The sequence below is a fragment of the Triturus cristatus genome, chromosome 6, assembly GCF_964204655.1.
Source record: "Triturus cristatus chromosome 6, aTriCri1.1, whole genome shotgun sequence".
In the NCBI taxonomy this organism is placed as follows: domain Eukaryota; kingdom Metazoa; phylum Chordata; class Amphibia; order Caudata; family Salamandridae; genus Triturus; species Triturus cristatus.
In genome coordinates this window covers 437,482,437-437,496,203 of record NC_140589.1, presented here as the reverse complement: position 1 = coordinate 437,496,203, position 13,767 = coordinate 437,482,437, and the positions used below count along the sequence as shown (strand labels likewise).

The window sequence follows — 13,767 nt, the reverse complement described above, 5'->3', positions numbered from 1 at the left end:
GAAGGCAGGCTACAAATCAGAGCTGGATGGCGGAACGTCTGTCGAGTGCTCTTGGAATGCTTCAGGGCAATTGTTGGTTTATATCTGCACACGGCGGCCCGGCCGTGCCGAGAGACACCATCGCCTGCAGGGAGAAAAACGTGACTTCCAGCGGGGCGAGGCTTGAGTCCTCAACTATGTCGGATTCTTTGGCACAGCGTTCCTTTTCAAATAACCTGCTTGAGCGCAAAGCAACCTACTCGAGGTAATTAATTAATCAAGCATAATACAACAAAAGATCAATGGAGCTTACTTAAAGTCAGCAGTGTATGCGCATTATGGACTTCAAATCCCATAAAGCTTCAGATGGACTGTGCACTAAGCAAACACCCACTGAGGGGCTTGAATTAAATAAAAGGAACCGGGTATGAAAATAATGCGTGCATCCATTTTCTTTTGTGCAGCCCAAGATGAAGGGGCATGGAAGCCCTGAAATGCGTCGGGACTTTTAAAGACTAGTGGAGTGTGAAGTCAGGCTACAAATCAGAGCCAGATGGCGGAATGTCTGTCGAGTGCTCTTGGAATGCTCCAGGTCAAATTTTGGTTTATATATAAATATATATATATATATATAATATTGTATATACATATATTATCTACTGGCGGTCAGTTATAGTTAGGACCGTGTTTCCATAGGAAATCTGAAAATTCTATTTTGAATAACTTTGGCGCCGGTTGACGAATCCTGGCGAAATTTACAAAACTAATGGGGCGCCACGCTCAGCTCCTACCCTGAAAGTCTCAGGGTGATTCGTCAAGCGGGGGCTGAGAAAAAAGGGGGGTCCCGAACGGCTGAACAGAATTACTTGAAATTTGGCAAAGGGGTAGTCCTCAGGTCAGGGAAGTGCCTTTTGCATATCTGGAGTCAATCTGTTCAGTATTTCCTGAGAAAATTGCATTTAAAAGCATATACATATCTATATGCGCGCACCGTGCGCGCACCCTAACGTGCGCGAGCGTAATTCTGATTGGTTGTTTGATGTCAGGCAACATTCGAATCGGTCGAAATCAGGAAGTGTCGGCCGCCATTTTGTCTATCGCAGTGATAAGGAAAGGTGGAAAAATGTGGAAAACGTGAAAAGGGGGCAGGGAAGAGAGTTTCTGACCCCCTAGACTTAGTCAGGGGGTCACAGAAGGACCCCCAAGGTTGAAAAAAACATTGTATTTTTTTTTGTTTTTAAATCGAGGGGTGCGCGCACGGTGCGCGCACGGCGGACGGTGCGCGCAGCGTACCATGCGCCCAACGCGTGCGCACAGTGCGCGTAGCTCACCGTGCGCGAACGGTGCGCGCACGGTGAAAAACATTAAAAAAATATATATATTAATAAATACATAACTTAGCATTTAAAAAACCTTGCAAATTCACTTAAAAAACCATAGGTTTCACACATGTTATAGTTAGGTGGATATTTCACTCGTAAAAAACCAATGAAATTCCCCCGTTATAGTTAGTTGAGATAACTATAACTCACGCGCCCGCAATCCTCTGCTCATGACGTCACATATTACATCATTCATGACATGGTCAGTGGCATCACTCATGACATCACTGATGACATCATCCTTGTGATAGAGTGGCGGTTGCGCGAGTTATAGTTATCTGAACTAACTATAACGGGGAAATTTCATTGGTTTTTTACGAGTGAAATATCCACCTAGCTATAACATGTGTGAAACCTATGGTTTTTTTAAGTGAAAATATATATATATATATATATATACATATATATTTGGGTGTGTTTATTTATAAATGTATAGATTCATATTTAGTATTAAATATTAGTGGAACAAAATTGAAAGAAAAAAAAGAAAAAGAAATGATTATCAGTTATCAGTTTTAAAGTTTAATCTTGTTGAGCATCCAGTATTGCCTGCTTCTGAGTTCAGATAAAATGCACAGTGTCTTGTAATCTAAGAAACTTTGAAATCTCCACAGCCAGTTCATTCTTAAATTAACACCTCTCATCAAAGCAGAATCAAAAGAGCCTAAATTCAGGGGTGTGGGCCATTAACTCTCTCTGCTTCTGAGCAGATTTCCGGGTCCTTAAATATGGTGACTGAGTAGCCTTGTCCTGTGCCAGTAAAGTTTCTTTTATGTTAAGGCCCTGAAAAAGGACAATAACTGTCCAAGGCTTAGTTCCCACTTTGGGTTGGACAGGAGGAGCGCAATGAGCCCTGTCAATCGGCAAATCATCTATTGCGCCATATTGTTTCAGATTAGAGCCAATAGTATTTTGAAAAAGCTGGTGGATCCACATAATCATAGCTGACTGCCCCATCTTGGCTCCCCTGGAATCCCAATTAGCCAGAGATGAAATGAAATGTTTTTCATTGCTGCATAGAATAACATTGTGTTACCTTATTATATTTAATAAGTGATAACTATCAATTGGGAGCAGGTAGGCAACATGAGTTTGGTGTCCAAAGAATTGTAATTTAAATCCTCAAAATGCCACTTTTAGAAACGTTTGGGTTTTTTTCCAACCATTTGGTGTCTGCAGCCTATTCCTGGGTCACATGACTAGCTGTAGGTAGCAGTTGATCTTTGTGTATTGCACCCAGGCAGGGAGATAGATAAAGGGATGATAAGTGTTGGCAGGACAGGCCACTCTGATCTAACGAGGGAGGAGCTCGCATCTACCACACTTGCACATCATAAAAACTCTGGCTGATCACTCTCACAGAGGGTTCATCAGTAGTCTTTTGGGTCCACAGACACGCTGGGGCCATGGCAGGGAGGAAGGGGAATGCCTGACACCTCAGTGTTGTGGACACTTCTACCACTTCAAAGTGGGCACCAGGTATAAATATTGGACCTCAGACCCCAACTTTTCAGTACACATCTGGACCTGAGGACTCAGCAGAAAGAGTGCTGTGCATCTTTGCTGCAAGAAGGACTGCTACTCTTTTGGCCTGCAGTGTTGCCGTGTTGCCCCCCAGCCTGGCTGAGAGAGACTGGACCTGCATCCTGAAATCAGGACCATCATGGGCTAGTTGGCTGGCCCCCTGATCAGAGGCCTACGGAACAGAACATACTTCCTCCATCTTGCACCCAACACCTGCCCTTTCAAGTGTTGCCACCCCAAGTGGAAGTGGGCCTCAGTTTGCCCTGCCACCCCAGCTGTGGTCTCAGCAGAACAAACTCTGCATAATGTATCACCTCCAAAAACTCTGCATCAGAGCCCCTGCGCAACGTGCCACCTCACCACGTTTGGTCTTTAGTGAATTATTCATTAAATAAGAAAAGCTTTAAGTTTTTGGGGCATCTCTGGTCTGTTTGTATTTGTTACATATTTTTGTATCTTACAACTGCGGTTTACGTGCATATCATAAAGGCAATACCATCAGCCAAAGGAAGTTTAGGAGATGCCTTGTACCATCTCTAACAACCCATGGGGCATATTTACAAGCAGGCGATAAAAAATTATCGCCGGTTTTGCAGCCGTTTTCGGACGAAAAGCGGCGATAATTTTATCGCCTAATTAGCAAGGCCACGCTAACGCGTGAAACCTTGCTTTAGCGTCAGGATTCCTAACGTCCAGCTTTGCATCTCTAATGAGATCCAAAGTGGGCGTTCCTGACGTAACATAACAGGAGAAATGTCGCTAAGCAACATTTCTCCTATCATCAAGCCCCACGCTATGAAGCATAGCATCAGGGAAAGTAGCGATAACCCCTGTTATCGCTACTTTCCTTACGCCTGCTTCAGGACTGACTTAGCCATGATATCCTATGGAAGGTGGATATTATGGCTAAGTTTGTGAGTCCCTATCAGCAAGCTAACGCCAAATTGCGTGAGATTATCGCTGGGTTTCCAGCGATAATCTCACATTAGGCAGTTAGTGTGAGGATTTTTATCGCTGAGGAGATAAGCGTTGCTAATAGCACGCTATCTCAGCGATAAAAATCCACGTTACCCGGCGATAATTATCCTCACGCTAAGAGCGCTGAGTGATAATTATCGCCGGGTGTTGCTGATATGCCCCCATGTCTTTCTTGCCTAACACCTTAAATCTGTCTCACTCCTTTCAACTAATGACCAGCTGATAAAAGACCTAGGCAGGAATGCGTGAAGGCCCAGAGTGATAGTGATACCTAGACCCTTTATACCATAGTGGTGAATTGTGCTGTTCAAATTGTATACATAGGTTTATTTCTTTTAAATGGAATCGCTGAAAATAAACATTATAAGGCAAAAGTTTAGAACCATCAACTATGTATCCAATATTCAGAATTATAATAAATGTTTTAAAATGGTTGTTTGTGAAATCTGCCTGGTACAAAATGAGCCAAAAACATTATCGGAAATTAGTATTTACACCAACCTTCTGCTCCCTGAGCAATGTGTTTGTAGGGATGGCTGCAAACGTCTTATATCTTGAGGTGATCTTGTAATGCTAGAAGAGACAACAAGTGTGAAAGAAATGTTAACTTATATGAGAAAACATAGTACTAGCTAATCATCCTGTAGGTGAACAAAAAGGCTGACTACTCCAGCTATTTCAATTTCAAGTTATGTTAAACTATAATGGCTTCCTTTTTTGCAGGGTTACCTGTAATTCTTCATCACTGAACTTTAAATGAGAGATATCTTTCATTTAATTCAATAAGCACATTTTGTGGGCAAGGGTGAATTTGTAATAACCGTTAATGGAGGGCCATCGTCCTGACGTAAAAGATCTTTACGAAAACAATGTAAACTCTGGGTCAAACGTGCAGTTGTCAAAACACTGCCATTTGTGAAATTTGTGCAGCAAAAGACCTGGATTTTTATGTCGTTGAATTGGTTATACTCTGGAGAACAACTGAATCATTATAGATATACTTCTTCAGCACTAATATATTAGGAGACTATTACGGTAATTTATAGGTTGGTAGAGCGTTAACAGCATCGCAAATCAGTGGTGAACCCACCCCAACAAGCACACAACAGCCCCACCTCACTTAGAGATGGGGAAATTGCCTGATTTCGATGCAGCGAGCTCAGTGTGCTCCGCTTGTGAAACCCTTGCCTTCGCGGCAGGTCTACTATTGGGATGCGTGGTTTTAGTGACATATTTTGGGGCTACCTGTTCAAAACAACTTTCAATCTATTACCAATTATCAGCTAATTCAAGTCCACTTGATGCCAAACAATATTGAAATGGGGCTCTAAAAATACAGAGAAAAACAGAGCTGGCCAATAACATGTGTATTTGTAAAGCACAGCTTCACCCAGACCCATATCTTGGCACTGTATAATACATGTTTACTGTTACCCAAAGGGACTCATACAGTGGATGCATTAATCCACTAAGCCACCAGATGCAGCAAACAGCACCAAAACTAGCTTGAATAAGCACTGATAGGGGCGTGGTTTCAGCGCCAAACGAAGATAGCGTGACGGCGCAGAGCTCCGGCGGTCCAGGGAGCTTTCATTTATTTATTGTCCATTTCCAGCACTTTCCGAGGGGTGAGAATTGAGACATCTCTCCCTCATGGTGAGTCAATGGAGCTACTTTTATTTACACGCTGCAGCATTTTCAGCGTTTTAGTAGCATTGAGGGATTTCTCTACTTCCTGAGGCGGCCGCCATTTTGAATGCCGACGTCTTTTCCTCACAGGAAAACTAACCTCCTGAATTTTTGCACTTCTATAATTAAAGACTTCTTTATTTAGGAGGTTTTATAGCCTTTTTGCCTGTATGCAGTTTGCTTATTGATTTCAGGAAGAACAAACATTTTTACTTTGTTTTTCATTTTACAAGTGCCCTTATTTCTCAGAATTCATAATTTTTTAGGAGAAATTACTTCATATAATCTGGAAAGCGTAATTACCTTCATTATGTGAACTTTATTCTTCATTATCTACATATACTGTGTCTAAACTGGTTGAGGAGTCAGTCCCTGCGATTTCTTGACGTACTCCGGCGCACTCTTGTCTTTCAGAGTTGAAACCTTCTCTCTTTCACGCCATTGCAAGGGCACGGTGAGAGATATGACATGGTATAGAAATTAGCAGGACACCCCACCATCAATGGCAGCAGATTAACCCTAAATCGGGTTAGGATAAATCGGTGCTATGCATTTTGTACTAAGGTCAAATACGTTTGTAGGCCTTCCTGAGAGGGCATCTTACTATTGTCCAATACAGATGACTTTAATATTTCCCCCTCCCTTCGTTTCCTCATGGATTTATTTTGCACACAAAGGTTCATTTTACACTAGGCAAGCATTCTACAAGAGCATGGTTTGTTAAAGAGGTCAATTTAGGCAATCTCCTCTTAGTAGGACTGCACATATCTCAGCCACTGGATCTTCAGTGCTTGATCTAGATTCAGGCTGTCCATGAAGTGACTGTATGGAATGCAACTACATATTAGGGGCCATCTTAATCCTATCGCTTATATGTGAGGCTACCATTCCACGTGAGAGATGAAATTCACACAACTTTGGTGGAGGGCTAAAAGATGTTTTATAAAAGAAATTTTCCACACTTGGGATACTCTGCGTGTTAGCCATTTCCCAGACCCCAGCACCATATGAACCAACTGCCACACTTTTGCTCTGATGAGGAGTTCCCAGAACGCCTTAATGCCAAGGTTTTTAATAAAGAAAACACCCCTTTGATGGATTTTTCCATGAGGGCAAACCTATTCGCCATCCAAGAATGGGATCCAAGAATGATTGCTATCAAACAGGATCCCCAGATACGAAAAGGTGGGGGTTTCACTACATTTAATATCTTCAGCATAGAAAATTGGTTTGGTCTTGTGTTTAGCCTCACAAGTTATGGTGTAAATCTTAGTACCATTTAATCTAAAATCCAAGTCATCCATACAAATGATATAATCTTCAATTAAACTTTGCAACCCCCTTCCAGTTTAGGCAATCAATACTGCATCATCATTGAAAGAGTAAAAGAGGGAGGGGGCGCGAAATAATGTTCACCGTGTTCCTTACCCATAAATTTAAGGCTAATTCCCCCCGATTCTTATATATTAAAAACAGGAAGGGGGCTAAAATGCACCCCTGCCTGACCCCTCTTCTAATGTTTACCCTACCCGAACATTCACCATCCCTGCCAAAACGCACTTGAGTATTAGCATCAGAATACAACTGCCTAATAAAAGTGATGTTTCTCATGAGTGATGTAATATGTAAGGTCATAAGCAGTACATGGAGGGGGTGCAACTTATAGTTAGCCCTGCTAACTATAAGCGGTGAAATTCTGTGTTTTTATTAGATCAAAGCGTTGACACTGACATTTTCACCTATCAATAACATCACTTTAACCTTGTTTTTTTCAGTGAAATTCTAAGTAAAAAAAAATCTAAATCAGATCTCATCATTATACCTAACATTAACGTCACTATAACATTTGTTTCTTTCCAATGAATTTCTATGTTTTTTTAACGTAAATTAGGATATAAATACAATTTCTAACTATAACTTAACTTTAACCATTGTTTTTTCAGTGAATTTCTAGTTTTTTTTAATGAAAAGGAATATTATATTACCATGCTTAAAGCCAAACTCAAGCCACATGCTGCCTTTGCTAGTGCAAATGCACACAGGGTCTGGCCTGCAGTCAAGCCCTGAAAACAAGCCTCTGTGGGCGGCCAACTCCAGCCATGCATGCCCTTCTTCTGTGCACTGCAAGCGATTGGTCACAGGGCCTCACCCGAGGGGAGGCCTTGCAAACAACCCTTCCAGGGCATCCAAGTCAGCCATGCACAGCCTTCAGCCATGTAGCGTGGGATTAATCATAGTGTCTGTGAGCCAACCCCTTCGGAGGGAAGAGGTTGGACAGTCCTCCTGTTCCAAAGCCACTATTGGCCCTGAGGCCCCCATCACTGGGGGACAAACACACTTATATTAGAGAAGAGGGACATAGGGCCCCTCTCCCAGAGCCCAAATGGGGCCCAAGGACCCCACCCTCGGCCAAATAATATTAATAGGTGAGTGGCCACATGTTCCCATCCCAAGCTTTAAGAGGCCATAGGGTTTCCATCTCCTTGGATCAAATTTTTTTTTATTTGGGTAGGGGGCACATGGCCCCCTTTCCCAAGTCTTAAGAGGCTCCTGGAGATCCCATCACCAGGGGGCCAACCACAATTAATAGGGAGATGGGCATGAGGGTCCCCTCTCTGAGGCTTAAGGTCCCTTGGCCCCCCGGGCCAACCACTAATAATAGGGGAAGGGGTGTGCAACCTCACGCCCGATCCTTATTGGACCCCATGAACCCCATTCCTTGGGTCAAGTCAGATTATTAATGGAAGGGAGGACCATGAGCCTTATTAGGCTCCAGGGATCCTATAACCCAGAGACCAATTGTGGTATTAAGAGGAGGGGAGCTCGCAGCCTCCCTCCTTGAACATTCGAGCATTATTAGGCCATTGGACCCTATCCACCATGAGCAAATGCAATTAAAAAGGGGAGCAGGCCTGCAGGGACCCACTCCCTTGCCCTAATAAGTCCTGGGGACCACATCCCTAGGGCCTAATTGCATTATTAGGGCAAGGTGAGCATGCAGCCACACTAACTGAGCCTTCCTGGGCCCTAGATCAACATCCTCCAGAGCCAAAAGTGGGTGCCCAGCATCTAATTGTGGCACCAACAAACAACAAGCGGGGGAGGCCCAGGGCCCCTCCAGCCTCAGCCAGCTCCCCGCAAAAAAAGGGGAAAAGCTGGCTTTGCCACCGGCTGGACGGAGCAGCTGCTAATGCTTGCTCCATCCAGGAAGGAGCAATATCTGTTTCCCTGCCAGCAGGACTGTGGACAGGGAAGCAGAAGTCTGCTCCACTCTGCGGGAGCATGTTTAAATCTCCCGCCAGCTGGAAGCAGACTTGCCTTGCCTGCCCATGCTGCTGCATGCAGGAAAGGTATGTTTGTTCCCGTCTGGTGGGAGATTTAAAAATGATCTCGTCAGATGGGAGCAAACATATATTTTCCTAGAGAGGGAAGGGAAACTACTCTGTCCAAAGGTGACAGAATAATTGAGCCGGCCTCAGAGGATGGGGTCTCTGGGGCCTTTTAACGTGCAGGGACATGGGGCGGTGTGACCCCTCTCCCTTTAAACTTCATTTTGGCACCAAAGAGTGAGATCATGGCAAAAACAGACAATTTTCTTGGCCCAGGGGGGTTCCTCCCTTATGACCTACGGGGCCAGGTTATCCCTAGTGTGCTCCCTTGTCCATTTTTTCACTTTATAGCTTCCAGACAGGGGACTTAGGGCCAAATGTATGACTCGTCAATTTGTGACTCGCAAATTGCGCCGTATTTGTGACTCGCAAATTGGTATGTATAACAGTGTCTCAGAAACTGTTAGCAATTCCTAATGAGGTTGCAAATTGCATGCCTCATGAATATTAATGAGCCTGTCACAATTTGTGACCCCATTAGGAATGGCTAACACTCCCAGGGATGGTGGCCTGCTGGGGTCAGCAGACCACCATGTCTGGAAATGCTTTTAAATAAAGCAGTCTTTTTTTTAAATGGAGCCCATTTTCGTTAAAGGAAAACGGAATGCATTTGAAAAAGAAAAATGAAACTTTTCAGTTTCATTTTTTTAAGGACAGGCATTGGTCCCTGGGCCCACTGTGTGCTCTTAAAAATAGTTTCCCACATTCTCACAAAGAAGAAGGGATCCTCTGGGGACCATTTTCCGTTTGCGTGTGGTTTACCACCTACTTGAAGTAGGTGGTAAACTAGGAATGTTTTGCGGCTGCAAATGCAGTCACAAAAGATTTTGTGCATGGCATGGTGACTCACTATTAGGAAGAGATGCCCCTTCCTAAAAGTGGGAGCCACAAATGCTATTTTGCACGTCAATGACTCGCAAAATAGCATTTGTACATGCCGTTACCCTTTTTTGCGGTCACAAACGGGAGGATCTCCCGTTTGCGGACGCAAAAAAGGATCGTACATCCGGCCCTAAATCCCTGAGTCCTGAAATAGCTGCCAGCAACATTTTTATTCATGTTGCTGGCAGCCAATCAGAGCATTGCTCCTGTGAAAGCAAGGTGGCCTAAGGGGAAAATAAAAACAATGGGCCAAGCACAAAGCTTTTTTTTTTTAGTTGGGTTTGAGGGAATCTAATGAGAGTCCCTTGAACCTAAGCATCAAGATACAACATTTTTGGAGCTTAATAGCTCCAAAACTACTAAAACGATTTACACCAAATCACAAATAGCTCGCTTGCTAGACCAAGATCCAGTTTCATGCCAATTTTGGTGTAAATCCATTCAGCAGTTTTTGCAGTAGTGCTGCCTAAAAAAGTCTATGAAAAATGCATGGGAATTTAGTGTTTCGGACCCTCTTTGTTCTTTACCCCCCACTTGATGGATTACCTGAAAACCTTCCATGCACAAACTAGACACATACGACAAACATTTTGGGAAGATTTGAGGAGAATTGGAAGATTGTACCAAAGTTGTTATCAAAGCAAATATATGTATATATATTCACTGAAAAAAACATAGGTTTCAGGGACGTTATAGTTAGAAATGATCATTTAAAAAACCTTTGAAATTCATTGAAAAAAAACATAGGTTTCAGGGACATTACAGTTAGAAATTAAGATTTAAAAAACCTTAGAAATTCACCTGAAAAAAACACAAGTTACAGGAACATTGTAGTTAGTTGGACATTTCACTTATACAAAACCAGAGAAATTCAGCTGTTATAGTTTGTTGTGCTAACTATAACTCGCGCCTCTGCAATGCACTGCTGATGACGTCACATATTACATCATTCATGACATGGTCAGTGACATCACTGATGACATCTCAAATGACATCACTGATGACATCATCTAGTGACTGTGTGTGTCTGTCAAGTTTAAATATGTTATATATATATATATATGTATATATATATATATTACCTACTGGCAGTCGCCAGTAGGTAGTTATAGTTAGGACCTATTTTCCAAGGGAAATCCACAACATTCTATTTGGAATAACATTGGCGTCGATTCATGAATCTTTGCAAAATGTTCCAAACTTTTGGCCAGCTCTGGTCCGCTCCTATCCCGAAAATTTCACGGTGATTCATCAAGCGGGGACCGACAAAAAAGGGGGGTCCTAAAACGCGTTTTCCCCATGCATTTTCCCATAGGATCTGTTGACGCAGCTACAGCCCGAAGTGCTGAACGGAATTACACCAAATTTGGCAAAAAGGTAGTCCTCAGTTCAGACTCGTGCCTTTTGTGTAAATGGTGTAAATCCGTTCAGTAGTTCCTGAGAAAATCAAAAGTAAAATCACATATATATCTGGGTGGAGCATCCTCCAGAGCCAAAAGTGGGTGCCCAGCATCTAATTGTGGCACCAACAAACAACAAGCGGGGGAGGCCCAGGGCCCCTCCAGCCTCAGCCAGCTCCCCGCAAAAAAAGGGGAAAAGCTGGCTTTGCCACCGGCTGGACGGAGCAGCTGCTAATGCTTGCTCCATCCAGGAAGGAGCAATATCTGTTTCCCTGCCAGCAGGACTGTGGACAGGGAAGCAGAAGTCTGCTCCACTCTGCGGGAGCATGTTTAAATCTCCCGCCAGCTGGAAGCAGACTTGCCTTGCCTGCCCATGCTGCTGCATGCAGGAAAGGTATGTTTGTTCCCGTCTGGTGGGAGATTTAAAAATGATCTCGTCAGATGGGAGCAAACATATATTTTCCTAGAGAGGGAAGGGAAACTACTCTGTCCAAAGGTGACAGAATAATTGAGCCGGCCTCAGAGGATGGGGTCTCTGGGGCCTTTTAACGTGCAGGGACATGGGGCGGTGTGACCCCTCTCCCTTTAAACTTCATTTTGGCACCAAAGAGTGAGATCATGGCAAAAACAGACAATTTTCTTGGCCCAGGGGGGTTCCTCCCTTATGACCTACGGGGCCAGGTTATCCCTAGTGTGCTCCCTTGTCCATTTTTTTACTTTATAGCTTCCAGACAGGGGACTTAGGGCCAAATGTATGACTCGTCAATTTGTGACTCGCAAATTGCGCCGTATTTGTGACTCGCAAATTGGTATGTATAACAGTGTCTCAGAAACTGTTAGCAATTCCTAATGAGGTTGCAAATTGCATGCCTCATGAATATTAATGAGCCTGTCACAATTTGTGACCCCATTAGGAATGGCTAACACTCCCAGGGATGGTGGCCTGCTGGGGTCAGCAGACCACCATGTCTGGAAATGCTTTTAAATAAAGCAGTCTTTTTTTTAAATGGAGCCCATTTTCGTTAAAGGAAAACGGAATGCATTTGAAAAAGAAAAATGAAACTTTTCAGTTTCATTTTTTTAAGGACAGGCATTGGTCCCTGGGCCCACTGTGTGCTCTTAAAAATAGTTTCCCACATTCTCACAAAGAAGAAGGGATCCTCTGGGGACCATTTTCCGTTTGCGTGTGGTTTACCACCTACTTGAAGTAGGTGGTAAACTAGGAATGTTTTGCGGCTGCAAATGCAGTCACAAAAGATTTTGTGCATGGCATGGTGACTCACTATTAGGAAGAGATGCCCCTTCCTAAAAGTGGGAGCCACAAATGCTATTTTGCACGTCAATGACTCGCAAAATAGCATTTGTACATGCCGTTACCCTTTTTTGCGGTCACAAACGGGAGGATCTCCCGTTTGCGGACGCAAAAAAGGATCGTACATCCGGCCCTAAATCCCTGAGTCCTGAAATAGCTGCCAGCAACATTTTTATTCATGTTGCTGGCAGCCAATCAGAGCATTGCTCCTGTGAAAGCAAGGTGGCCTAAGGGGAAAATAAAAACAATGGGCCAAGCACAAAGCTTTTTTTTTTTAGTTGGGTTTGAGGGAATCTAATGAGAGTCCCTTGAACCTAAGCATCAAGATACAACATTTTTGGAGCTTAATAGCTCCAAAACTACTAAAACGATTTACACCAAATCACAAATAGCTCGCTTGCTAGACCAAGATCCAGTTTCATGCCAATTTTGGTGTAAATCCATTCAGCAGTTTTTGCAGTAGTGCTGCCTAAAAAAGTCTATGAAAAATGCATGGGAATTTAGTGTTTCGGACCCTCTTTGTTCTTTACCCCCCACTTGATGGATTACCTGAAAACCTTCCATGCACAAACTAGACACATACGACAAACATTTTGGGAAGATTTGAGGAGAATTGGAAGATTGTACCAAAGTTGTTATCAAAGCAAATATATGTATATATATTCACTGAAAAAAACATAGGTTTCAGGGACGTTATAGTTAGAAATGATCATTTAAAAAACCTTTGAAATTCATTGAAAAAAAAACATAGGTTTCAGGGACATTACAGTTAGAAATTAAGATTTAAAAAACCTTAGAAATTCACCTGAAAAAAACACAAGTTACAGGAACATTGTAGTTAGTTGGACATTTCACTTATACAAAACCAGAGAAATTCAGCTGTTATAGTTTGTTGTGCTAACTATAACTCGCGCCTCTGCAATGCACTGCTGATGACGTCACATATTACATCATTCATGACATGGTCAGTGACATCACAGATGACATCTCAAATGACATCACTGATGACATCATCTAGTGACTGTGTGTGTCTGTCAAGTTTAAATATGTTATATATATATATATATGTATATATATATATATTACCTACTGGCAGTCGCCAGTAGGTAGTTATAGTTAGGACCTATTTTCCAAGGGAAATCCGCAACATTCTATTTGGAATAACATTGGCGTCGATTCATGAATCTTTGCAAAATGTTCCAAACTTTTGGCCAGCTCTGGTCCGCTCCTAT

General features: G+C 42.9%; 1 protein-coding gene across 7 annotated transcripts in view; it reads right to left on the bottom strand.

The window, feature by feature from the left end:
• The window catches only part of MLIP (muscular LMNA interacting protein), a 1,822,558-nt gene that overhangs the window by 600,726 nt on the left and 1,208,065 nt on the right, over positions 1–13,767 (bottom strand). For all 7 annotated transcript variants that reach the window (XM_085610855.1, XM_085610858.1, XM_085610860.1 and 4 more), the window contains one exon: positions 4,365–4,436. In XM_085610855.1, the coding sequence (XP_085466981.1) occupies positions 4,365–4,436 (72 nt within the window). The remainder of the gene's footprint in view (positions 1–4,364; positions 4,437–13,767) is intronic.